We start from the raw sequence: 26,548 nt of genomic DNA, 5'->3' as shown, positions 1-26,548 counted from the left end.
TTGGAAAATAGCTCTGCTTCTAAATGCCCACAATTTGAGAGTATAAATCTGCCCCCCCACACATATACACAGAGAACAGACAAACATACACAAAGTTAGTGTTTGCTATGACTCCATGAGTAAGAAACACAGGTTTTTATCTCCTTCACTCAGTTAAAAGTCTTGCTGATTTGGAGAGAATTATGGTATTAGTAGGTTACATGCAATAAGGATTTAAAGGAGAAGAGGCATGCCAGGAGGTTTAAGTACCATAACACTAAATCCTTTCTGAGAGCTATCTCAAAACATATTTGCCAGCTGCTACTGACTCTGACAATAACTTACTGATACAACGAGGCAAAATTAGGGTCATGCAAGCACAAGAAGCATTAACAGGAACAAGCATTCTGTGCCACAACAAGCCAAAGAGATGTATCTACCCTTACCTTTAAGATATAAGACATCCTCTACAATGAATATGCAAAGAAAGAGAAGATGAGTGTGAGAGACTGATGATTTTTATCATCAAGTCCATTAAATCCACAATTCTAAACCACATTTCAATGTTAGTCCTGCGATTAATGCAGCACACCCTCTGTACTGGTTTAAAGCACTATCAACATGCAAAGGAGCACCATGTCATGCAAAACTGAAAATTTACATGTGAGACACAGGGTGAGTGGGCATTAATACACCCTAAACACACAGAGAACATGCCTCCTCAGTTAGTAGTGAGTGTCTGTGGGTGGTGGCTGCCTAAACTGGCACTTAAAATTGCAGGAGCTCCATGTGTCTGGCTCCATCCCAGCCCCAGGAAGTGCCCAGAGTCTGCACTCAACACCTAAGGGCCTCAACCCAGCCCAGTCAGGATGCCAGGATGCTCTGCCCACCCTGGTGACAATCTCCAAGGACTCCAATTGCCCAGAGAGGACCTTCCACCCATGTCAGGCATCAGCACTGCAACACCTCCCTGCTACACTGGCAGGGACAGGGAGCTCCCCGTACATCCTGTGGAGGATTACATCCCTGGGATGCTTGATCCAGGGAGCCACTAGGCTCTCCTGCAGGTCTGCCCAGCAAAGTCCTGAACCCTGATGCTATAAAACCTTCACCTAAAGCAAAGCAGCCAGTGGAAAAAAAAAAAAAAAAGTGGAAGAAACTATCTGTAAATCTTTTTCCCTTTGCTAAACTGAATCCAGACACAGCACTTTATCCACCGAACTTACCTGTTCTGTCATTTCAAATGATTACTGGAAAAATGAACAGGAAAAATGACCCAATTTCAATGGAAATAACAAGAGTGAGGTGCTGTACACAAGCAGGGTCTGAGGTTTCCTGAGCACAGCTGGGTACAAAGAAGTGTACAAGACTGTGCCATCCCATCCTACACTATGAGAAGACAAGTAACACTGGATGTCTAAAAATCTCTACTCTTTTAATATTTATTTTATGCTTTACTTTAAATTAAAAAAACCTAAAATACAGTGAAATAGGGATTCTGTTTAGTGATTAAGCATCCCAGAGGGAAAGATGAGACAGATGTGGATCTGCTTGGGTCAACAACCAAACTTATTTCCCATTTGTTATCGCAGGCTTGTGTCCTGAGTGTCTCCCCAGGCTCAGGCTGGACTGGCTGAGTACCAGGCTGTGCCTGCCCAGCTCTGCTGGACATGCTGGCCTTTCGGTTTCTACCGACACAGCTTGTTCCCATGGAAGCCACATTTTTGGTCCTATGACAGCTTGCAGGATACCATCCAGCATCTTATCCCTTGGGACTCGCTGCAGGCTAGCCTCTGTGCAAAACCCTCTCCCCTGGTTTCGACGAGAGTTTAATTCCTGCTATGAGTGGTAGGGGATGAGAAACTGCAAAGGACCATGGTATTAATGATATCACTCAATCTGTGGTTTTTCCCACAGAAAAATTTTTCTTCAACCTCAAGCCTCTACCAATATTTTTAATTCACCACATAAGCAAAAATTGGTTTACCCTCCATTAGGAATTTGAAACATGCAAAGATTATGGGTCATTTTCAGTCTGCTCAGTTGGTATTTAAACAATTTAATTCTCAAACTGAAATGTATTACTTTACAAATTCTAAGAAATAAAAGAAACAAGATGAAAGGAGGCTACTTTAAATGTCTACCTGGAGCAGCAGACCCACAGTTCTGCCAGCTGCCAGACTCTCCATTCCTAAGTGCTGGGATGGCTGAGGGGGTCCAAGCCCCCTCCCTGTCCCATCCCCACTGCGGCAGAAACACTCCCAGGGCTGCTGTACCAAGAAAGGCAGCTGACTCAGATCCAGAGTGCTCGCTCAATACGGGGAACGTTACTTGAGGTACTGATGAGTAATTCCAAAAAATTAACATAAAGTAGGGAAGGAGAGCACTACAGTTGTGGTGCAGGGTGACAACAGAGCTAGGCTATGTTTTGGGTTTTCCCACACCAACTCCCAGCTCCCAGGCTGGGATTCCTGCACATGAAGCCATCCCTCAGCTGCTGCCTCCCAGAAGGACCTTGCTGTGTAACACTTGGGTGGGTGGCAAAGGAGGGTCAAGCCCTGCAAAGACACAAAAAACATGGGCAGGAATTTTGCCTTCTCCTCGTAGTGCATTACTGCTTCTCAAACCTGCACCACTGAGCTGCTGCTACAGCTGGAGCTGGAACACATTCCAGCAGGGAGCAGCCCCTGCCCACAGCTCAGACCAAAGCAGGAAGGAGGAGAGGAGGCAGCTCCACCATGGCACTGCCAAAAGACAGGGCTCAATTGGACATCCAGATGTGGGACTGGTGACATCCAGCAGCTGAGAGTGCTGGCTGTGACAGCCAACAGCACAGATCCAGCCTGCAAACACCTGTACTCATGAGTCCCGTGTAGCACAAAGCCTGGCACAGTGACCAACATCCCTCATAGGACTGGGGCCAAACTGGCAGAGTCTTTTCTCTCAACATCCTCAAAAACCTACATTTCTGTGGCCTTGCTATGGGATGTGAAACCTGGACACAAGGTCTAGGGTCCTGTGAAATCAGGGTCCTGGACAGGCAGGTGGGATTGTTACCTCTTTGTAACTCAGTGCTGCTGATGGTCTGAGTGGAGGAGCAGGACGGAGGCAGCTCAAGCTCCAGGGCTTGAGGATTTTGGGGGGTTCCAGAGGCCCACGGATCTGCCCAGCGGAACTAAATGTCTGAGAAAATAGATGACAAACAAACCAAGACTGTTAACCACCAAACTAAGCAGAAAAGTGGAGGTGGATGGACAAGCTTTGAGATACTGAGACATCTAAGTTGCAACAAAAATAGGGCAGGGTACGAGTAAAATGGTACAAGCACAATACAATTACAAAGCAAACTGCAGGATGTGTCTTACGGCTGTCATGTTACCTCCGTGGCAGGGCACTGCTGAAACAGAGAGCTCAGGTAGCAGAGGCCAAGAGGTGACACTTACAGAATGTGGGCTCCAGGACTGTGTTTTGGAGACTGTGCTGCATGTCCCTTTGGTCAGCCTTTGCAAGTGGTCAAGCCATTCATGCAAGTCCTGGCTGGTGCTACAGGACACAGTGATCCGCTCCATCATATTCCCTGTGGCAGGGTTAAATAACTGTCTTTAGCAAGTGGTAGACTCAGGAGGAAACACAGAATGAGATCAGCTCAGCACAAAATGGCTCCCCAGTTTGCACAGTCCAGTGGCTCCAAAAACGCCAGGGCAAAGATAGAAGCAGAATCATGGAATCATTAAGGTTGGAAAAAACATCTAAGGTTGTCAAGTCCAACCCAGCACTGCAATGTGCACCACTAAACCATGTCCCTAAGCATCTTATGTACAATGATGATGTTGCCCAACCTGCTCCAGGCAACCACTGACAGTGTGGGAGCTGCAAGAAATGCTAAAGGAACTGTGAGATGAATGTGTGAGGATTATTTAATGTTGAAGGTCACTAAACACAACATTTCCATGATTAAGAGGATCCTGACACCAAATACCACCAGCACAAACAGCTGCACTGCAGCATGAAATGACTGTGTATACCTACAAGTAATGAGAAAAATTGAAGGGGGAAATGGGATGAAAGCTCTCTCATGACCAGAATCATTAATCTGTCAATAAATGACATACTCAGAGCTACAAGGAATGGCTACTGGATGCAGACAGGGCACACCAGTGCAGAACAGTGCTACTGCATTGAGAGATTTGTCCCATACAAAACACTACGGTCCCCGAAGGCAGCCAGAGGCAGAGCTCCAGGGCACTTGGAGGAGATTGCCTCAAGCAGGACAGAAGTGCTCAGAAACTCAGACAATACATGGTAAAAGAGCAGGAGGAAGATCATGGTGGGGGGTTAGGGGAAGGAGGACCGGTACTTCCAGTGGCAACTGTTGTTTGCACTGGGAAGACTGCCCCAGGCAGATGGCCCCACTGACCTGTGATTTCAAACATGTGCTCACTCCCATCAGCATCTTCCAGCTTTGTTAGTGTCATTCCTGTCAAAGGCAGCTTTCCCTGGGAGAATTGAAGAGCAGTCAGTGTCTGCAGGTGTTGTTCTGACTGTTTCTGGTGATTCCTTTCTCTTTGCAAATTGCCATTTAAAATTAATTTGTGAAGGCTTCAGACTGAAAAGTCTCCTTTCATGTATGGATACAGATTTCCCTGCACAACTAGGTCAAACCCTGGAGACAAAGCTCCCATGACAACTGAGTCATCCCTGGCTCATCTGCCACCCTTTCCCTTCATTCAGCGCAAACCTTTTTTACAGTCAAGTCAGAAGGATCAATTTCCCCTGACTTTTGCTGATAGCCTTCCCCATCCTTCTAATTTGCATGCTGAACTGCCTGTTCACCTTACTCACACCAGTGGGTCAAGTCAGAAAACCCAGGCAAATATTTCCCAAATCTTTTTCATCTCCCTTACTATGACAAATGACACATCAAAACAAGAGCATCCTTTTCCTGGCAGTATTGACGGTTTCAGACAGCTGGAGAAAAGCCAACCTCTCAACAGCCATTGGATGGTATGGAAAATGGTAAAACACAAGAAATGCAGAGTTATATGTAGTACGTCACAGACAGGAATTTTCATGCTCTTTGCAGTGAGCTTTATAAGTATTTTCCAGAGATGGCACAAAACTGAGAGCCAGGTGCCTGGTCAAAATCCTAAAGCTGGGTCAGGACACCTTACCAATACACCAAGTCTCAAGAACAACAGGTAGAACAATAAGTTTTGAGATTTTTCCTTTTTTTTTTTTTTAATTTTTTTTATTTTACAGCATTCACTTACCAAATGCTGCTTAAGAAATTATCAGGACGAAAGGCATTGACTATCCTAGCGCAGGTAAAACCAAGCCCTGGGATGTTTGCATCACAACAGAGAGTCTGAAGGATGCAGATGACTTGAATTTGATAAGAACTATCTGTTCTGTTTTTTCACACTGAATGCCTTGCAACTCCAAACTAAGCATGCCTACCTGATAGATGAACCCACTCATCCGTGGGCTTGCAGACAGCATCAGTAAAACATTGGAAAATAACAAGAAATACCGCTCCTCTTTCTCCTGGGGGGATAAGATTTAGGTTAGTCCAGTCTGCAACGCATCACAAGCACCTGCCTCTAGCAAACTGAACCTGTTGCAGCTGGAATCACAGCCTGTGAGATCACCCCCAAAACAACTATTCTGGTTTTTTTTTTTTTTTTCTTTACAGCATCTCATTTATGTATAAGTTTTCCCTGCATAGATTTTTGTCTGCATCCTGCTAATCCTCTTCCAATCATTGCGAAGTGCCTTATGTCCCCCAGCATCCCACACCCCAAACAAGAAAGACTTTTGGGACTAGATGCTGCACAGGTTTGTTTTACAGGGAAAACTTGCTACAGCAAGCAATTCAGTGCTTACAGGTACTTTCCCACAGTAAGCATGCAGCACACATGGCTTTAGCCCCACTGGGAAAGGTCTGTGTCAGGCACTGGTGCGATGCATTAGGACCAGTAGGACGAGAATCACTCCACTTAGTTTCAAAACACAGTCAGCTCTAGGGTGGGGTGTCAAGCAGCCCCTGTGCTGCACATAGGACATTTTCCTGTCGCTCTCATTTTTCAGAGTAAGTCACAGGGGAGAAAGAGGGAAATGAATGTGCTATATGACAATGAGATGCTTCTTATCTTGAAAAGTGTGTTACCAAAGGCCTGAAGCTAAGCCTACGGGGGGGGTCTGACTCACTCCAAAGACGTGCACAATCCCATGGCACAGCTCTTCTCAAGGTAAAATAATTTATCAGTATTATTTGTCATCAGTTTGCGGTCTGGAAGGAGAGGAGCTACCCAGGAGCAAGCAGGTATTCAGACACATAGTCTTCAGCCAGCAGAAAGAACGCCACACTCACCTCACTTCCCCCAGACTGCACCATAACCTGGGACATGTAGATGACATTTCCCATCATTTTTATGTCCTCTCCTTCCCAGCGCTGGATGGATTCAGAAAGGATTTGCAGCTCAAGTTGCTTCCTCTTCCTCAGCTCCTGGCATTGTGACTGGAAATCACAGCAGAGCTTTGTTAGTTGAAGGGCAGGAGCCAACTCAAACCATTCCAGTTTCACCAGCAACACTCACACAGCCCTGTGGGCTCTGGGATGGTCATGTCAGGGATCATGAAAGCCTGCTTTGGCTCCATCACAAAAAGTCTGTTAAAAATCACATCCTAGTGATTTATGAAGTAATGATTACATTCAAACGTCAAGGAAATTGCAAACTGCATAGAGTAAACTTTTCTTTCCAAACCAACCCTACCTCTGAGAGTTCATGATCACAATTTCCAAACCAAGACAGCTGCACACTTAAATGTCTCTAATTTTGCTACTGCTTAGAGGGATTTTGCCCAATTTGTCCAAACAGCAGAGCTGAACTTGTAGCACTGCAGAGTCCCCACAAGTCAGATGGGTGGATATTTTCTAACCAAAATGTGGGAACCCAGAAGAAGGACCAGGCAGTGCTGTAGATCAGCACAAAAAAAGAATCTTCTCAAAGTGCTGTAATTGAAAAGCCTGCACCACTGCTGAGCAGCTGGGGACTGGAGAAGCTCCAGGGAGAGACCATTCTCTCATCAGCTCTCAGCAAGAGAGGACAATGCTGACTGAACAGAGAGCCCTGCAAATCCAAGCAATACTTTCTTCAACTGACTTCTCTGCCAACAGGGAAAAATGCTGCAAAGCCAAACAAGGGCTATTTCCACCAACTGCTTGGCTTTTTCCAAACCCCTCTTTCTGACAGATATTTTCCTCCTTTCCAATTCATTGACTATCCAGCTCATCAAAGAGAGAGGCTGAACTGGGTCTAGCTTGAAACCACACACACTTGAACCAAACTGTGGGGGGTTACTCTGGTTCTACAACTGATGTATGTTTTGATGGTTCTCCAAGTGTCCAAATCCAATGTTCCAAGGATAAAAATCCAAATATAATCTGCAGGAGTTCATCACAGTCTGTGCAGAGGCACTGCTGTCAATCACAGCGGCTCCTTGGTCACTCCCTGCCTTTGCTCAGGAGCCTTCCTGATGCATGTGGTCCTGCTGGACCACATGCCCATCACAAGAGGCACTTCTGCCTGTCTAACCTCAAATCCACACTGAACCTCTTTAGTTGTGTCATAATGACATTAAATTACTCATCACTCAAGTACACATTTCAAGTAAAACCATCTAGCACTTACGAGATTTCCTAAAGATTAATGACACCTTGTAATTTAAATGAGTTACTCCCCTGTTAGCTTCCAGAATAAATGGAAAGGGTGCTGAGTTTCTAAGTAAATGTAATATGATCGCCCTTTCCTGTTTTCTATGAACTTTCTCCTTCCCATCTTTTATCTGCACTGCTAAACACTTGCATCTGCCACAAACATGTGATATCTGCTGTGCTAAAGGAAGGAAGCTGGACCATATCTGGAGTGGTTATAGTGAAAGGTTCTCTGTGGCTACAAAGCAAGAAAGACTAGAGCTTTTTTAATAACTAAAAAAAAGCTTTTCCAGGTAAAACCTTTGTGCACATGGATGGCTTTCCCCCAGCTATTTCATCTCAGTGCAGCAGGATTTTGAGGGGTGCAGGTGACTGAGTTCACAGAAATAGGTTTATTATCTCTGACTCATCCCTTCCCCCTGTTCCCCATCGATGGCCATGGCACCTGGAGCCAAAATTACTGGAATGTGATCCAAACCTCCTGATGCCCATGGAGCAAACCTCAGCAAACCAAGAGTTACTCCACAGTCTCAGAGGGGAACTTCTCATTGGCACCAGCACTTGGGTCAGCCACAGCTGTGCTAACCTCTCCCTTAATGAGCAAGGGGTCTAGTTTCAGATGACAAATGATTAGGCAATGGAGGCAACAGGAGATGAAAGGGACCCTGCTGCCACCACAGTCTACACATGGCTTTCAGCAATAGAGGAGAAACTTGGAGATCCACCATCTCTGCTCTGGGACCACAGAGCCAGCATGCACTTGCCACAGCCAGAGGAGCAGCTCTAGGCTTGACATGTGGAACTAAGTTTCTTTGTAACCCATCTTTTCCATTCCAAAAGACCTTTCTTTCCTAATGAGGAGACAAATGTCAGGCTTGACTCATTCTTCATGAAATGCAGACCTGAAATGGAGTAGTCTATTTTAAGAATTGCCACCTACCACAAGGGACTTGAAGGATGTGACTGCTTTCAAAACATCTTCATGATCTGCATGCGCCTCCTAGTGAAGGGAGAGCAAATTCCTCAGCCATCAGCAGCAGCACCCACCCCGAACATCAACCCACCCTGAGCACCACTCACTGTCCCAGCACACTCAGGGCTGAGGATATAGGCAGCATGGGCTTCAGAAGGAGATCAAAGTTTCCCAGGCACCTTCCCCACCATCCACTTCAACATGGCATGGCTAAAGGCAGCTATGTAATTCACTGACACCAGTTTAATGAGTGTGAAGTGGTCAGAGCAAAAGTAGATATGATTTGACTTAGAACAAATCTGACTTGCAAAGAAAAATCAAGAAAAACAGGCAGCAGTCCAGAGCTCACCTTCAGGAAGGAAACTTCCATTGATGTGCCAGGTACTCCAGCCACTGCCCCATCAAGGGTGGAAATCTATGAGCATCAAGGGGGCCTCATCTCTGGGTTTAAGGGAGGCCATGTCTGAGCAGAGAGGTCTTGGGACAGCATGGTACCCCTTGTCTCTGATCCCAGCTGCATGCTAGTACTCTCCCAGAATTTTCTCCTGGATTTAGGGCCTTGCTTCTCACCACCAAGCCCTCATGCCAAGCAAATCATAAGGTGTCTAGGTTGTATGGAGCTGTCCCTGCAGTCTGGGATTGCTCACCTGGAATGTGGGACAAGTGGCTGCCCTGAACACATCTGCCCCCTCTGCAGCTCTGCAGCAGTGCAGGGAATGCTGTGGTGTACATCCACACTGCACACAGCCATCCTCTTCCCACAGCATCACAGCTTAAACCTCAGCCCTACTAATTCATGCAACAAAACTCCCACACTCAGCTTAGAAACTAAGAAAATAGGTGTGTGTCCCCAAATCCACTGCTGAACTGCCTGTGAAGAGCAGGCAGAGAGCACAATGTATATCCTGCAAAGAGCACACTACCTCTGCATGGGCATGGTGGCTGCAGCCAGGCTCAGCTCTGTCCCTGCAGCTCAGCTCAGCCAGGTCAGAGGGTACAGATAGGTCTGGAGTGTGCCTACCTGCAGGCTCTCATGCCCTCTCCTATGCAGGAATATCCCTGGCTCAAGTATAGAAGTTTTAATCCTTTGGTTTGATTGTAGGTCATGGACAAGTGTGCTGAATTAACTGGTAATTAAAACCAGATGAAGGGAAAAAATAAACTTGCTCAAAAACAGACTGTTGCTTCCGTTTTCTTCAGCCCCTTGCACCGCCCCTGAGTTTTGCCTTCCTGCAGCTGGAGTGCACCAGCAGCGAATAGCAAAGCTCCAGTAGCAGAGTCCCTGGGGCAAGAAGTATCCTGAAGCAGACCTGCTTCTTGCCAAGGAAGTCTCTGTGCCCCTGGCTGCTCTTCCTGCTCCCAGGGACTCTCCACCTCTGTGTTTGTGCTGGCTGCCAGATCCATGTCTTTCTGTGCCGCCAGGCCTTCACCCAGGAGCAACCCTGAGGCAATGGGTGGGAATGTGCCTTGGAGCCACAGGAGTGAGTGGCCAGGAATCTCATCAAATAACAAAAACACAGATTTATTCTCAGCTGTGCAAATAAACAGCAGATGCAGCCCGACCCTAGACTGCTTTTACTTGTGCTGGAAATGGCCCATCTTTGAGGAAGGGCTGGGGTGAAGAGCAGGCAATGCATATCCACAACATTCCTCAAACTCTTCCACCAGTATCTCACTTCTAATCTGAAAGGTGGCTAATGTCTGGGGGATGTCTGGGATCCCTGGAGATGTGATAAGTACTTTTAGCCACATGATGCTCAAATTCCAAAAGGCAGAGGTGTCTCTTGAAGCTCAGGGACCAGCTCCGGCAGCACCAAGGGGCAGAGCCTGCCCAGCAGCCCCACACCCCACCTACCTCCATGTGCCGCTCCAGCTCCTGCAGCAGTGTCACATATTTATCCAGCCTCAGGAAGGGTTTGCTGAGGCTTGTGGTCAGGATGAGAATGCCTGGGCTGGCTGCACCCTGGCTCTCCATGAACTTCTCCAGCTCATCACTATAAAAAGAGACAACAACAAGAAGGAGGGTTCTTAGAGCTGAGAGCTGTGTTTTGCTGCCTCCCATGCTCTCCTGATGGCCAGGGCTCTGCTCCGAGCTGGGCCTCCCTAAAGGCAGCACCAGCACCCCTCTGAGCACCCACCACCTCTTGCATGGAGCAGGCACGGAGCTTCTAGCCAAGCAAGATCCTTCTTCCCTGGAAAGCAGGGGAGGATGCTGTGCAGCCACAGGTGTTGGAATGCACAGCCCCTGGGGCTCACTGGGGCCAGCAGCTGGTCCCCCAGCCCAGCAAGGTGGCACAGGGCCAGGTATCTCGTGGATGGGGAGAGGGGGCCTGCATAGACTGGTGCTGTGCTGGAGGAGGCTGCAGCAATGCACTGGGACCCTGCTGGAACCTGTGATGCAGGTGTTTGCATGTACATTGCTCCACGGATCATGGATTCTGTGTGTCAGCACACTTGCCAAAGCTGATTCTTTAGTTTATTTAGGAAAAGGGGTCAAACTGAGGAATCACATGAATGAGTCATTTGCTGGAGCCAGGCTTGTTGTTACACTGAATTAAAGCTGGATTTCAGCAGGTAAGTAAATATATTGTGACTTCTCATTGCAGAATGTGAACACTTAAACACTATGGATGTGGTCCTGGCTTTCCCATCATTGCAGGGAGGACAGCTAACCTGCATCAGGGATGACACAGTGGTAGCATCTTGGCTAGGCACACTCTTGAGCAGAACATCACACAAATTCAAGTGTCTACTCATGTGGATCACGTTGAAGAAAGATGTTGTTAATGTGATCTACCAATGACCCTGAAAACCAACCACTTGGTTGGATAGAAGCTCAGTGAATAATCTGGGTAACTGGGTGACTCGATGAACATCCTCCTTTTGCAATGATGTGCTCCCCACCATGGTGCCACCTGGGAACACCCTGCCATTTGTCAGTGTGTGAGCACTTGAGCAGTGGGCCTGAAACAGCATCTGGGTTCTTTAGCAAGTAACAATCACAGAAGATGCTACTGCCAGAGCTGAGACTGTCTGTTTGACCCAAGGCAGGAGTCCTGTATGTGCAAAAAGGACCTGTGAGATCAGCTCTGAACACAAGCAGTATGAATTGTCTTCATGCTGAAGTTGACATGCCCCACTGAAGAGCCCAAAGTCCCAGTAGCAGGAAATACCCTTGCCCAATTGTCAAAACATAGGTCAACAGCCATGCCAGGGGAAGTATTAATAACAAAGGTTAACTCTTTAAAGGAGTCTGAATCTCCTTCTGCATCACTCACCTGTGCTGTGTGAGGACATTCACTGCTGAAGGGTGATTAGCACAGTACGTCAGGTACAGGGAGCGGAACTGGGCCATCAGGTTCATGAAACATCCTCCCACACGCTGTTGGTTCTCAGGGAGCCTATAGACACCAACACACCAGCCATGTGAAGCCTCTGGATCTGCACCCTGCAGCTACAGCACCCTCAGGGACCTGCCCAGGAACTACTCTCTGCTCAGGGCTGTCCCCACGTCACCTCGTAAGTGCAGCACTGAGCAAAATACCCACACCTACTACCTAGGAAGGAAGAAGAGGGGGATCCTCAGGTGGGTCTCAGTTCCTGTGATGCAGACAGTGAGCATCACAACCCATTATCAGCCTCAGACAACCAGTGACTCCACCTGACCCCAGGATGATGAGGATGTGCTGGTACTAGGGGCAGAGCAAAGGGGGTCCCACTCTCTGGGCTGCCCATGAATATGAAAAGACAGAGAAAGAAGGAGAAGCCATGGCCTGAATATATTCCCAATATTCAGTCCTTCTCCATCTCTTTTCAGCCCTTAGCTAAGAATAAACATATCTGTCAGCTTCCCTGCAGGAAATTATCACCTTTAATAATTTGCTCTTTGCTCCCTGGCAATTCCCATCTTCACGCCTGCCAGATCTCCCACTCTGCATGTGCCTGCATCTTTGGGTTAGGCATACTTTTGTGTCAGGTCACTCATTCAGCAGATGCCTTAACACCCGCAATGTCAGAGTTCCTTCTACTTCCCTCCTGCACTGCATGCCACCTTTCCTGTTAATTTCTCCTATATCAAGTCTTAAGACAGCAGCCAGGAGGAACGTTAATAAACATATCTTTCTATTATTTTTAGATACAGCTGAAAAGCTTAACAACCTCAGTGCTATGACACAAACTTACTTTGCAACTTCTTCTAAGGCTTGGTTGAGTGTTTGCTGAAAAGCAGAGATTTCTTCCATGTTTCCCAGCAATGCCGCGATGTCCCCGGCACTGAGCCTACAAGAGCCACATCGCCAGTCACCATCAAAGAGAAGTTGCTCTCAGGACCACCCCATTTTTATTTGTCGCAGCCCTTCCAAAAAGACACAAAAATTTCTCCTTCCCCAGCATCAGAGAGAACGCAAAATTCATGATCTGTGAGCTACAGACCACAGTCTCCTGGAGAAGACGTCTGCTGCCAAGGATTATCTTAATTGGATTTTAATAATTTAATCTCACTAATCTTCTCAGATCTTTAGTTGTCTAATAGACATGGACAGATGGGATTTCAGTCAGAGGTGGAGAGGGAGGTGTGTGCACAGACATAGAATTTGTCTTCAGGGATTCATGCCTCTGGGAGCAGGGTCCTACAGGTCGGGGCTTCTTTGTTCCTTGAGTGAGGTTGGATGTTTCCAAAGTTAATGTGCCTGTTTCTGTCATCCTAAGAGTCACTCTCATATCACCCTCATTTAGGCCTACAAGGCTGAAGAGCACAAAAAAAATTCCCACATGAAGATTTTGGGAAGGGAGAAGTGACTGAAATACACAGGCCGTAGAATACAGCTCTCCCATCTCGCCTGAGTGGACAATGTCTAAACACATGCCCTCTGTCCACGACACCCCAAGGTTCCCACAGTGTTCCACCTCAGATGCCCTTATATCTTACTTATCATAAGACTGGAGGGGTCTTAAGTAAGTTCCCAGAAGTGACTGTAGTTCCTTTGCATAATCTCGTTCTGTTTCCAGAATATTTTGCAACACCTAGGGTGAGAGACAGAGCACTGAGAAGTACTAGCAAATTACTCAAAAGAACACAACATCATCTTCCAAGTCTGGAAAAGCATGGAAGTGTATTTTAAGTCCAGGCATTACATTTCTTAATGCAGAACCCAGAACACTCAGGAAAGTCCTGGTGGCCAAATATTGAGATTTTACTTTGCAAACTTGGGGAGGCGTGGAAAGCAGGTGTTAAAGGCTGAACCAAGGACATTTTCTGTGGCAGATCAAGCCAGGGCACATCTCATTGGCCACTTCAGGGATGTAATGATCTGGATTTGGTCCTGCTAATGCATTTCAGCAGCAATATGTAAAGCAGGGGATGTTCCCCACCCCTTGTGCAGGGGCAATTCATGGCCTGGCAGGTTGTGAACCGGCTCCAAACCCAAGCCCCGTTACAAAGCCAGGCCATGAGCTGTGGCAGCTGCCCGTTCTCTGAGGGCTGCAGCTGCTGGCAGAGGCACGGGATAGGCACCTTGGGGTGTAACATCTCCAGCCAAACCCAAGAAAGGGGCCAGAGCCCTGATTTGGCTTGCTTAGACCTGTAAGGGTTGTTTCGAAGTTTCCCTGATCTGCCTCACAACCATCATCAGAGGCTGAGACCCTGGGACCCCACCACTCGCTCTGGACAGGAGTTTCTGGCCTGGCCAAGGTGGATGCTTGCCAAGGGACTGTGTACAGGTGTGCTTGCCAGTGCTTGCTGCTTGCGATGGTACACCGCTCTGGAGCAGAGTACTGGCTGTAGTGTTCTGTCCTGCACCTGTTTCTTGGAGCAACGATCTCCACACATAACTGCCCATAGATCTCCCCACCTTTTGGCCAGAGGCCACTGGCCTTGGAAAAGGACGATAAAATGATGACTTTCTGAAGAGACTTTTGAGATCTCTTTCTCCCTACGGACAGAAGACGTGTCTATTGGCTGAAGACCACGAGGACGTCGTCCCATCTGTTGGTAGCTATTCCCCATCCCTCTCTCTCTCTCTCCTTTTACTTCGTTTTCTTTATTTCTCTCTCCTCTCTATTGCAAAACCGAGTTGCTGGCACTCAACAGTGCATTGCTGTTTGCTGCTGAATAAAATTTGAATCCCTTTGCTGTTTGTCTTTTGCACCCTGAGGTCAAACAAACCATCACGACTCCCGCTCAGGTTGAGCGGATCGTGACAACACCATGACATTATCTCCCCATCTTTATCAACAGGAAATACTAGGCCTCATCCCCCTGCACGAATCTGAAAGCTGCCACCTCTCCTTAATTATCTCAGCTGTCTACTTCAAGTCTCTACTTCTGACATCTTGCAGCCACTTCCATTCATGGTTTATTGTCTCAACGGCCTTGAATCAAGAGAATGGCAACAGCTGCATTTAAACACAGAGTCACATCCTCAATTGTTACAAATTGTTTCAATAATTTTTTAAGGGAAGGAGCCACTTCAGAAGTTTAATAACATGGTACTTATTAAAATGTATGATCAGCACTTTAAAACTTACCACAGGGTAATAATTCTTTGTCAGCTGAGTGTTTTCTAGCCCTTTTAATGCTTTGGGAGAGAGTGGTTTATCTGTACAAAAAAAACCATGAATAAATTACAGTGCACAGCTCTCATTATTCCATCAGTAAAAGACACTACCACATTATGTCCAGCAAATGTAACTTTACCCCTGTGACCACTTCAATTGCAGGGTTTGCTTCCCCATTTCACAAAAAAAACAGGATAAAACCAGCAGCATGCACGACACTGACAGTGGCCAAGCAAGTCACACCAGAACCTCCGTGCAGCCTCTGCCAACCGATGTCCAGGTTTGCTCCAAAATCCTTGGCAGTAGCCTGGTATCTGTCAGTGTTTGGAACTACAGTGTTGTTTCACCTGTCCCACTAAATTTGGTTCTAAAGCTGGGTGTCTGTCAGAAATGACAGGTAGTGTGGTTTTTTCCAGGTGATTCACAAGGCACTTTCAGCCAACCCCAGTCAATATGCTGACCTCTGATCTCCACAGACACTTGTGGTGCAAAATCCTTCTCTGAATGAAGGTAGATTAAAACGAAAAGCTCACAAAACCCTGGAAATCAATTCTCATTCTACATTTGATATATCCCTGTGGATGCCTCCAGTACTGTACGTATGTGCAAACACACACACGCGGACAAACCCCCGCTCCAGTTTTCATTCCTTAGAGAAGCCCCTTCCCTTCCAGCAACATGGCTTTCCCAGCAACACCATCCACTCCTCTGGACTGGGACAAGCAGGCAGTGCAAGGCCCCAGTCCTGACACTGCATACTAAAATAGCTCTGCGCCACGTGGAGCAGCCAGGCTCTCCTGTCTCCCTGCAATCGCTCACACAAGGCAATTATTTCACACTCATAACTTGAAATTGATAAATTTAGCCTTTTTATGTATAGTCTAATTATTCCCCTTGTAGTGCTTCCTGTCACTTCCAGCTAAAGGCCCAGAGGAGCTCAGCTCCACAGTTATTTCACAGAATCACAGAATATTTCCACCCAAAAGCCACACCTAGGACACAGCAGAGGTATGGACACTGCTGAAAAACAAGTAACTCCATTCAGAGTGACAAGTCTTACTGTGGAGGTGGGAAAAGCAGCTCCCTGCCAGCTGCAGCCCCAGTTCCTGGGCTAGGGAGGGTTTACTGATGATCCCTCATTCCTCACTTGCAGTACAGACAAACCTCTTGAGCATACAGACACCAGGGCAATGAACTCTCCTGCTACATGAAATGGTATCGAGAGAGCACCTGGAGGGAAAAGATCTGCAGCCAGAAAAATCTGATGGGCTCTTACACCAGGATCTATGGGAGACTGGCCCTTCACTTCAATGAGGTACTGTCACGTCATGCAGCTCCCTTCTGATTTTCCCTATAGGACTCAAGTCTGCTCTCTTTTGTTTAAAACATCTCTCTTCTCCCCTCACTGGGGTAATTAGTGATTCCTGAGTTGTGCTAGACAAGCCTTCAATCCCTGCTGCAACTTCCTGCTCCAGCTCAGACATCATTTTCCTGAGGAAAACAGTGAGAGGTGAGATATCCTAATAACGATTTTTTTTCATTTTGAATTAAATAAAACCTGACCTAATTCTGAACACTAAATCATGAAATTTTTTCTTCCCTTTTTTGCTTTATTTTTGCAAGAGTAGAAGCAAGGATGAATAACAGGCTGCACATTTTGCAGCTACTTCACAGACCCTTGCTGGCATGTCAGTGTTTGAGGCCAGAGCAGATCCTGAGCCATAGAACCAGACCAAGCACACAATTGGTCTCTGTCAATGATAAATCTTCAATGCACACTAACGAGTTAAGTTGCATTTTGCAAAAAAAGCAATTTAATCTCACACCAAGACCTGGGAAGGGATGAGCTGCTTAAATGGATGTGTAATGCCACAGGGTAGTTGGCCAGGGGCTCCTCATCATCACCACCCAATGTCTGGGTAAAAACACATTGCAGAAAATGTTGAGGACACTCAAGAAAAAGCTCAATAAAGGCAGATGTCACCAGACAGATCATCCCCTCCCTCTTCCTTTCACAATATTGCAGCAGAAGCATCTGGGGAAAAACACACTCTGTGAAATCAAACATGACTATGGACCAAACAGGGACCATGCCCTGTGGCCATGCAGTTTTTGTCAGATTCCACACTATGATGGTGAGCATCCACTCCATTGATGCCTGAAAAGCTAGAATCAAACAGATATACATTGCCTGACCAAGGTCTCTAACAAAAAGCCAGTTCTCTGCTCAGACACTGGAATGATCTGACAGCTCCCGAGGACAAAGGGGACCCACATCCATCTCTGCCCTCATCCTCTGACAATATCCCTGCTTCCATGCTACTGGGGCTTGGGGGGAGCAAGAGAAAGGCACAATGTGCTGGGAAGAGGGTGAAGCAACTCTCAAGCAATTTATCCAAAACAGTGCACTTTACTCTTCTGTTGATCCTTCCATTAGCCCAGCTGCCTGAAGTACACAAACGGACCTTAATAAATAGCAGCAATTTCCCAAAGGCACGAGGGTCCTCACTGCATTATGCCACTGTCATTCAATCAGCCCTTGAAAGCAATTTGCTTACCGGTAGGTTTGATTTCTCTGACGTAGTTGCTTGGGAACCAGCCTGTTTTTCCATTCAAGGTGCCTTCCCACCAGCCCCCTTCTTCAACTCGGGTGACATAAATAATGTCTCCTTTGTTAACAGAGAGTTCATCCTCATTGGTCTGCTTAAAATTGAACCTGGCCTTTACCACCAGCTGATGACTGCCATTCTCGGTCATCTCCTAAGAAAAGAAATGCGGAAAAACATCAGTAAATGGTCAAAAAAAGCAGAAACCACTAGGACAAGCCATTGTTCCTCTCAGTTGTGACAGCTGTTTTTTCAGTATTGCACTGTATAACAACCAACAATATCTTGTTGTTGCGTAAATACTCCCTTTAGAGAAACACAAGGTCCCTCCCAAGCATTAATTTAGTCTTCCAGTGCAATGGGTGGCAGATAAGAATCACTCTTCTCATGTCACACAGACAAACACGGCAGTCTGGAGAAGCTGTGGGACTCTCTCCAACTGAGACAGCAAAACCATCAGAGATCAGGGGATTTGACCCAGAGGTTCCAATCACACTCCTCTACCCCCAAGGCCATCAAACCCATGATTCCACGTTAAATGAAGGGTACCACAGGCTTGGACTGCCTCCGGAACAGCCGTGCTGCCTGGGAAGCTGTGCCGTTGGAGTCACTCGGGGGGTCTCCAGCCACAGAGTTAACAGAGGGCAGATGTGAACATGGCCCTTTTGACAGCTGATCTGGGGAAACAAAACAACATCTGAGTTTTACCCAGCTGTCCACCATCCGTCCACATCACAGCAAAGCAAAGAGTAAAGCCTGTAAAGAAAACAGGAACAGGGCACAACTGTTCAAAGAGCATCTATCAGAGCAAGACAGCAAGTGCATGGCATCTGCAGCATGGGTACTCCCAGTCAGCAGTGAAAGTGGTTTTCTGGGCTGGGATAACCCTTCCATCATAGAAGGCACTCCTAGGTTGTGCCAGCTCTGCAGTCACACATTCAATTGCAGTATTTCTTTGAAATACCCCTTAAAACTGTAGAAAAGTAGAATAGTACTCAGTATTGTGATTTCCCACTGGGAATGTTTCTGGGATCCAAGTAAGCACTGTTGAAGGTGTGTCAAAGTTTAGCTCTCCAGTGAGTGCTCTTAGCTCTGCAGCTGCAGTGTGGGTTATCCCACTGAGTGGGGAGGAATGCTGAACACAATCGCTCCTCTATTTAGAGTCCCTCTGGGTTCATTATCCAGCTGAAAGAGGCTAGGCACTATTTTGATTGCTGTTCATGGACCTTTGCCATTAGTCATGTGAGAGAGAGATTCAAGCCATGCTGAGGAAGGACAAGAGTGTCATCCCCAGATGAACTGCCCATGGAAAGGCTCAGATTATCCCAGCAGCTCCTGGAGCTGCCTTCTTCACACACTCAGAGCTCCTTGTTTTGCAGACCAGTCCCCAGGCTTGTTTCTGTCCCCATCTGATGCTGGAGGCAATGCTGCTGCTCTGACACATCTGTTTTGATAATTAGTAATTTGTTTCTATACTAATACTGAAAAAATTGCCAGAGGGTAAAAAGTTTCCTGGTCCTAACTGTGCAGGGACTGAGTCAGTAGCCTTGTTGCTAAGAACAGTTCCAGCTCCTGCAGGATCTGGCAGCACTCAGCCCCAGCATCCTGCTGGATGCTGCAGAGGCGTAAAAAGTCACCCAGTAATTCCCAGTGTTTCACTGCTACTGTACCCTACACCACCCTGTGGGACACCACTCAGATCACCTCCATTCTGTGTCCCATAGTGCTCAAAAGACAACAGCAGACCTTATCATTTCAGCAAACTGTGAAGGACTTTTAAGATTGGTCTTCAGATTTGAGGATATTTCTGCCAGTTTTCCACCTGCAGTGGGGACCTTGCATGTCCATGGACCTCAAAAGCAGAGCAGAGCAGTCTGCAGGAGTCACTGTGCTGGGTGTGCAAGTCCCTGAACCATGTTTGGAGTTCTGCCTTGAAAACACTTCAAGAGGAGAGGGAGATAAAGCCATGAAATATTCGCAGAAATTGGAAAAGACAAACTCCAAGGCTGCTTTTCCTCCATTCTCCTCCAGTCTGAATGGAAAGCATGGAAAACTCATTCTGAAGGGGAAGTCTGGTAGGAGTTACAGGAACTCAGCTGGGCTTTTATTCTCCTCAGAGGATTTTTATTTCAATAGGAAAATACCTCATCCTTAGATTGGACCTGGAGCAACACAAACTGTGAGCTCTTGGGGAAGGGACTTTGTTTCTCTCCTACCCCTTGCACAATGGGGACCAGGTCAGTGACTATGACTTGCAAGTGCTGCTGCCTTACAAAGCCCAGCCATGCCACACTTACACATCAGTCTAGCCAGCCCAGGCTCCAGTCAAGGACAACATCCATGGTAAACCTTGTGTGCTGTCAGTGAGTCAGTTTTCTCTCTTGCCCTGCTCATTACACAACTGCCTGACAACTGCACAGTGAATTCCCAGCTTCCTGGGCTGTAGCAACTGCAAAATCTCTTCCCATGTAAAACCCACTTTGCCAGCAGAGTGGGTTTTTCCTTCTGAAGCATCCTGATATTTGAGCAGGAGTGGTTTTGGCTGCTCTTGGTGACTCACAGTCCAGGGGTGTGGCTGGCTGCCAGTGTGAGATACTCTTCCCCCGATTCCTTCTGAAAGGGAGGACATAAATCCTGAGTCCAGACTTATTCAAGTCATCAGCCACAGTCCCATGGAAATTACTCCATTACTGTTGATTTTACGACTCTCCCTGCCCCTCCCAATCTTCCAAAGCTTATTTATAAATATCTGTAGCAACCTAGAAACAAATGTAAAACTGCCTTAGACAGTTTGGCAGGGAAATGTATCATTTATATTGCATCATGACAGTGTCCTATTTTATGCCTGGTCCAGCATGAAACACTGCTGCCATATGTTGCTTAAACTATGGTTAAAATAGCTGGGTTTTCTGCTCACATTCCTACACTATTTTTGGCAGATGAGCCTTGTCTGATCCAGCACAGCTGGTTTTCCTCCCCTGCCCTCTCTTGCAGACAAAAGCATCAAGCTCTGTATTGCTGTGTTTTGATGGACAGCTGCAGAACTACAAGTTTATCCACTACAAATGATGCCTCCAGTTATTTGCATAAAAAGATCCATGAATACACAAGGATTTGGACTTCAAATGGATGCTCAGAAACACATCTTCACAGTGTTTCCTTAGCTGACACCTACTTCCCTCTGCCTCCAGCCAGGGTGTTAGGATGCAGCAGTGCTGTGGGTGTGGGATGTGCAGGCATGTCAGAGCCTTGGCGACAGCTGCAGCTGCTGTAGCTGGTACCAGACTTATCCTGATGCTCCCTTCAGCCTGTGGCCTCTGGCAAAATAGACAAACTGGACCATCTGCAGTGGCAGTTTGTAGGACACAGGCTTCTGCTCCTCCGGAATTTGGCCAAGCCGCCAAAAAGTAAATGTTTGAGGCATGTATTTATTTTACCCTGTACTTTTCCCAAGGGTGCTCTCTGCCTGAGCAGCTAATTATATTGCAGGCATTGCGCTTTTTAACATTTAAACACAGAAAGCATATGTTCAAACAGATGTTTGCCATGAAACCAAGAGAATCCCAGTTTCTCTATAGCCTTGTCAGTAACATATGACAGGTACTATTCCCCAGCAAAGCCCTGTCCTGGGCTGAGCTGGCACATGGGTGGCTGGAAGAATGGAGTTGGGGCTGTAAATAAGGGGACAGGTGTGCAAATGGCATTGCACCCTTGCCACCTTTTCAGCACACACCCCATCACACCCCTCCAGTCCAGCAACAGGCAATGACAGAGGCAGGACTTTCTCTCTCCTTTTGCTTTCAGAATAATAAAGAAAATACCAATCATAACAGCAGCATTTGCAGAGGTTGCTCCTGGCAGAGTTAACCTACATTTTATATCCCCCATCACACTGAACTGCAAGAGCCTCTGCACAGGGTCAGTGGGTGCTGTTGGTAACTGAGTAATCGAGAGGCTGGGAGGAGGTGCTGAGGCCAAACTCCCATTCCCAAACTTCTATGGAGTGAGCTGTCAACAGAGCTGAGTCCTGCAGAACAGCAGCCTCAGAGCCTGAATTTCTTCAGAGCAGCACTATACACATAGACACACACACACGTGTGTATACAAATCATAGGGGGTGGGGGGTTTTAATTTTGAAACCTCCTCTTTTAAACCATCTGAAATGCAACCTTCAACAGGGAAATGGAACTCTTCTTCTGGTGCTGGACTTCAGTGGGAGTGGGGAGGGGTCTGTGACAAGAGGCTGTGAACTCCTCCTAGCACTACGCAGACCTACTCCTCATCACCTCAGAAAAGGGACCCTGGTCCTCTCACCCCTCTCCAGAGCACCACTGTGCCATCATACCCCCTGATGAACTTCTCCTTTCACAGACTATGCTTCTGAATATAATTTTAAAGCAATCTGTAGGGAACAGCGACATATCTGGGATGGAATCAGGATAAGCTGATTTGTTTTGCTCCAGCAGCCTACTTCTGCTCTCAGGGATACAGAACAAGCCATCAGCTTGATTCCCAGATCCAGGAGCCTACTGCATGGAACCAGCAAGAGGAGAGAGAGAAAAACATCAATACAATTGACTGAGCAACTAGCAACAACATTTGTTTTGACATTCAGGAAAGGTATTATGCAGGTGGAGCTGTTTTTCTCTTCAGCTTTAAAACACACTCTTTAAAATCTGATATTTGCATTTAGGGAGGTGCATGCTCCTTTACATTGAGGATTCCTTATGCTGACCTATTTTGATGTCCCTTAATACTTAATGCTCAAAACTGAGCAGAGGTCCCTCAGTGTAAAAGTGATAATTGAGCTCTGCAGAGTTCACACAGCAATTCTGAAACATCACACTTTAACCCAGAGCTGGTAGAAGCCTGAAATGTCAATCCCACCATCCACCATCAGCCATCAGTGTTGGTAGCACAGTTTGACAAATCTCAAGAAATCACCATAAAGTAGAAATTAACAAAAATTAAAAACCGGCCCTACATACACACAAGAAAAAGTTTGAAAGGACAACAGAAGAACCCCTTTTTTCTTACCTTCAGTAGCTTTATTTACAGCTGTTAATGTGCTCAGGACCTTGGAGAACTGATCTCCAGTGTACAAATCATGTGGATCAAACACCTGTGAAAGATGAACTCAGTCAGTCGAGCCCAAAACATCTCACACTGGCCATGGTGCTGGAGGGTGGCAGTGAGGATTAGACAGCCCCTACGTCTCTGCAGGGAAAGGGCGCTCATTCAGGGCTGACAAGTGCCATTTCCTTTACAGCCAGAGAATTCCTAGAGCACCACTGGCAGGCAGCATGGAAAGGGCAGGGGAACCCAGAAGCATTTGGAGTGTGATGCTGGGAACATGGAAGGAATCAGTGCTGTCTGCAGAGCAGAGACTCCTCTGAAAATCACCAAGAAGGTTATTGCTGGCCTTGAGGGAAGGAAAGAGTTTGTTGCTATTTTTGTTATTGAAGGCTGAAGAGACTGAGGCTGTACATACAGATCTATGTATAAACACACATATTTTCCATAGCAGAATTAACACACATGGAATTTTCGGCTATTGCAATCTACAGTATATTTACACATTTTTACAGGAAGGCAAACCCAGTTATCTTATAGATAAAAAATCCACCCTAAAGAATTTGAAGTTGCTGATCCGCAATGGCAAAACAGAAATACATGGCTAGCAAAGGCTTATTTTCCAAGACTGACAGCCTGAACCTTGTACACTTCGGAAATAACTACCAATACTATGAGGGACAGTTTGAGCTTCCAAAACACTTCAAACCCCTCTAACACCTGAAAAATGCTCTCAACTTCATACAGACTGTATAAATACCATCATTAAGCAAAGATAAGAGATACAAAAGTTCCTCTTGTTAGTACCACCATGGCACCATCTGCTAATGCCCAAATATATGTTGTCTTGCAGATGGAGACACAGATACATGAATCCAATAAACAGGAAATATGATTTTAAAGCTCTCCTGGCAGACACCATCTAATTACAAATACTTCCAACACACTAAAGAGTGCATCCTGCTAAATAAGGACAGAAGGCTTAATTACCTTTAGGCTAGTACTGCCCTTCAAAACAGCCCTTTCTTGCTTTCCACACAGGGCTCCTTGAGCACGCTTGGCATGTTTCAAATAGGAAGGGGAATGGCCTCTCTCACAGACCAGGATGCTTGCAGCATCTCCTCCTCTTAACAGACACACCAGAGCAGCACCAAAGTCCAATACAGACAGTACAAAGGCTGTTCTTTGCTGAGAACATGTTTTCAGATTGACTCAGCTACTCAATACTGAGAGACAAGCTTTATCCTAATGAAATTTAATCCATGCTTAGCATGGGGACAGTTTGGTGTCATTACAAATATTAAAACCTGTAGCTTCACAGCTCCGATTACATCTACTGCTCTGCACATTCCAGGGACATACCTGCCTACCTTGGGCTGTTTCTGAGCTGATCTATCACCTGAACTCACTTGGGTTTGCTTGTTTGGACCACACAAGTCCCATCCCCTCTGTCAGCTGGTGCATGGAACCAGTTTTCCTGCCCTGCAGTTACAGGCAGTGCTATCCAAGCACAGCCTTCAGCCCTAAGCAGCGGCGCTCCCATCTCTGTGAGAAGGGAGATGGTAATGGAGACCCTGGGTGTGCTGGAGCCCCTGCTGGAGCACGGGACCTTACAGCTGCACAAGAAGAAAGTAAACAGCCAGGTTGGGTTGTTTGCATGCAACTCTCTGGTGTGTTGTTTTCTCAGCCATACCCTTTTACTTCCACTTCATTAATTCCAGAAAAATAAAGTTCTGCCTTGAGCTAATGCCTTTTTTTCCTTAGGAGCAAAGTAGTAAAACACATCCCAAATCCTTCAATGCAGAGGATTTTAATGCTGTAAGCTGAGAGTCATCAGGCTGACAAAGTCCAGATGAAAATGGTGGGAAGAAAGATATGCAAAAAATTCTAGCACAAAAGCAAGTAATAACATTTAGAATTTCTTCATGGGGAAATTGTCTGGAACAGCTACTGTGGAACAGTGGCTATGTGGAAAACTCTTCTGGGTCAGCTACTGTAATGTAAATATACTCTGCAGCTCGCTCCAGAATAAATTCCTCATACAGAAAAGTCCTCATTTATGAGCAAAAAATTACTTTTTCCAGAACAATCCATGGATAATTCCATTTGTAACTAAAAGACAAGCTGCAGTTAGAAGACAAACAGAGGCAGAAAAGTCTTTCTCACTTTTAGCACATGGAAGATCAGGTGGATGTAACTAAAGCCGCATTTAAATCTACACCTGTCATCTGAGGATCTCCATCAAAACGCTATTCTGACTTCCAGAATCACAGACTTCAGCTCGCCTCGGTCAAACACTTCGGCCGTTCGGTCAAGCATCGCACCGGGCAAGAGAAGCGCTGCACTGCCGCACCGCCTGCCTCCGCCGCAGGCAGCGAGGGGGTGAGCAGCAGCCGGGGCTTCGCGACCAGAAGAGCACCCGATTATTCGGGAAGGACGAGGAGACTCAAACCCGGGTGCGGCTAGCAAGTTATCAGCACCCAAAACCCCAGTCCCGCGACGGGAAGCGCAGAAAAGTTAGGGAAAGCCGGGTTGTGTTTCGAGCCCGAGCTGTCCACAGTCGGACAACCCCCGGCAAACCCCCAGCTGGGTGCCAAGCCCGAATCGCGGCGCGGCCGCGACCCCTCCAAACCCGAGGACGGGGTCTGGAGCCGCCCGTGCCCCAGCGATGCCGCGCTTCGGGCGCTCGCTGACCCGGCTGCTCCCACCGGACCTGCCTCTGCCTCCAGCGGGAGCCGCGGCGCGGCCGGAGCTCCGCCAGCACCGGCGAGACAGCCGGGCGGGCGGCGGAGCGCAGGCACCGCGCCGGCTCCGGGTGCTCCGCTCGGGTGCCGTCACCCCCTTCAGCGGGGACACCCGTGGGAGCTGCCCGGAGACAGCGGCGCTGAGCGGCTGGGACAGGCGCGGGGAGCGGGGGTGGAGGCGGGCGGTACTCACGGCGGGCGGGCGGGCGCGCAGCCCCGGGGCATGGCGGCAGCGCGGGCGGTGCTGCGGAGCCGCTGCGGCTCTGACCCGGAGCCGGATCGCGGCGCGGCGAAGGGAAGGGAAGAGAAGGGAAGGGGAAGTGACAGGCGGTGCCGCCGCCCCGCTCCGCCCCGCCGCTCGCTGCGGGACCGTGCGGACGCAGCTCCCTCCGCCGGCCGAGGGCCGGAGGCACCGGGAGATCCCCGGAAGGGCAGGAAGCGGACGGCAGAGAGATGGGAAAAGGAAGAAGAGAAAGGCCGGGGATGGGAGGGGAAGGAAAGAAAGGGAAAAAGGGACAGAGAAAAAGTAAATCAGAGAGGGTAAGGGGAAACGGGGGAGGGAAAGAGGACAAAGTGGAGGAGAGGAGAGGGAGAGAGGGAGAGGAAGAAAAATGGAGGAAAAGGAAAATTTAGAAGCACAGGAAAGCGTTGGACAAGGAAGGAAAACCTACTCTATTGGAACAATAACTGCAGCAGGTTTGCACTGCTGTGAAGAGCAACACTGCAGAAGGGCCCATAGATAAGGCACAGTTCCGTTGAGGCAGTGAGACGTGACCTCTGCTGCCTGTGCCCATCTGTTTGGGGAACATTCTCCTGCAGAGAACAGGAAAACCCCCAGATACTTCAGCACACCAGCCGGCTGCAGTGTGCACAGGGAATGGAGCACTGCACTGATACCCAGGGT

At 47.4% G+C, this 26,548-nt stretch overlaps 1 protein-coding gene across 3 annotated transcripts in view; it reads right to left on the bottom strand.

Moving 5' to 3' along the window:
• Positions 1-26,548, bottom strand: part of ARHGEF6 (Rac/Cdc42 guanine nucleotide exchange factor 6) — a 38,314-nt gene that overhangs the window by 6,481 nt on the left and 5,285 nt on the right. Inside the window, exons 1-16 of one of the 3 annotated variants that reach the window (XM_033072179.2) lie at positions 25,838-25,912; positions 22,865-22,949; positions 18,377-18,504; positions 17,780-17,981; positions 15,192-15,262; positions 13,594-13,688; positions 12,849-12,944; positions 11,945-12,067; positions 10,522-10,660; positions 8,634-8,693; positions 6,350-6,496; positions 5,437-5,523; positions 4,397-4,475; positions 3,423-3,556; positions 3,037-3,162; positions 426-446 (exon numbers count right to left, since the gene is read on the bottom strand). In XM_033072179.2, coding sequence (XP_032928070.1) covers positions 426-446; positions 3,037-3,162; positions 3,423-3,556; positions 4,397-4,475; positions 5,437-5,523; positions 6,350-6,496; positions 8,634-8,693; positions 10,522-10,660; positions 11,945-12,067; positions 12,849-12,944; positions 13,594-13,688; positions 15,192-15,262; positions 17,780-17,978 — 1,377 coding nt within the window. In that variant the 5' untranslated portion in view covers positions 17,979-17,981; positions 18,377-18,504; positions 22,865-22,949; positions 25,838-25,912. Of the gene's footprint in view, positions 1-425; positions 447-3,036; positions 3,163-3,422; positions 3,557-4,396; positions 4,476-5,436; positions 5,524-6,349; positions 6,497-8,633; positions 8,694-10,521; positions 10,661-11,944; positions 12,068-12,848; positions 12,945-13,593; positions 13,689-15,191; positions 15,263-17,779; positions 17,982-18,376; positions 18,505-22,864; positions 22,950-25,837; positions 25,913-26,548 lie in introns of those variants that run through there. The other 2 variants (XM_033072176.2, XM_033072178.2) reach the window with 2 other exon arrangements.

The sequence above is a fragment of the Catharus ustulatus genome, chromosome 14, assembly GCF_009819885.2.
Source record: "Catharus ustulatus isolate bCatUst1 chromosome 14, bCatUst1.pri.v2, whole genome shotgun sequence".
Lineage (NCBI taxonomy): Eukaryota > Metazoa > Chordata > Aves > Passeriformes > Turdidae > Catharus > Catharus ustulatus.
Note: the sequence above shows the minus strand (reverse complement) of the source record. Positions and strands in the feature narration are given on the sequence as shown.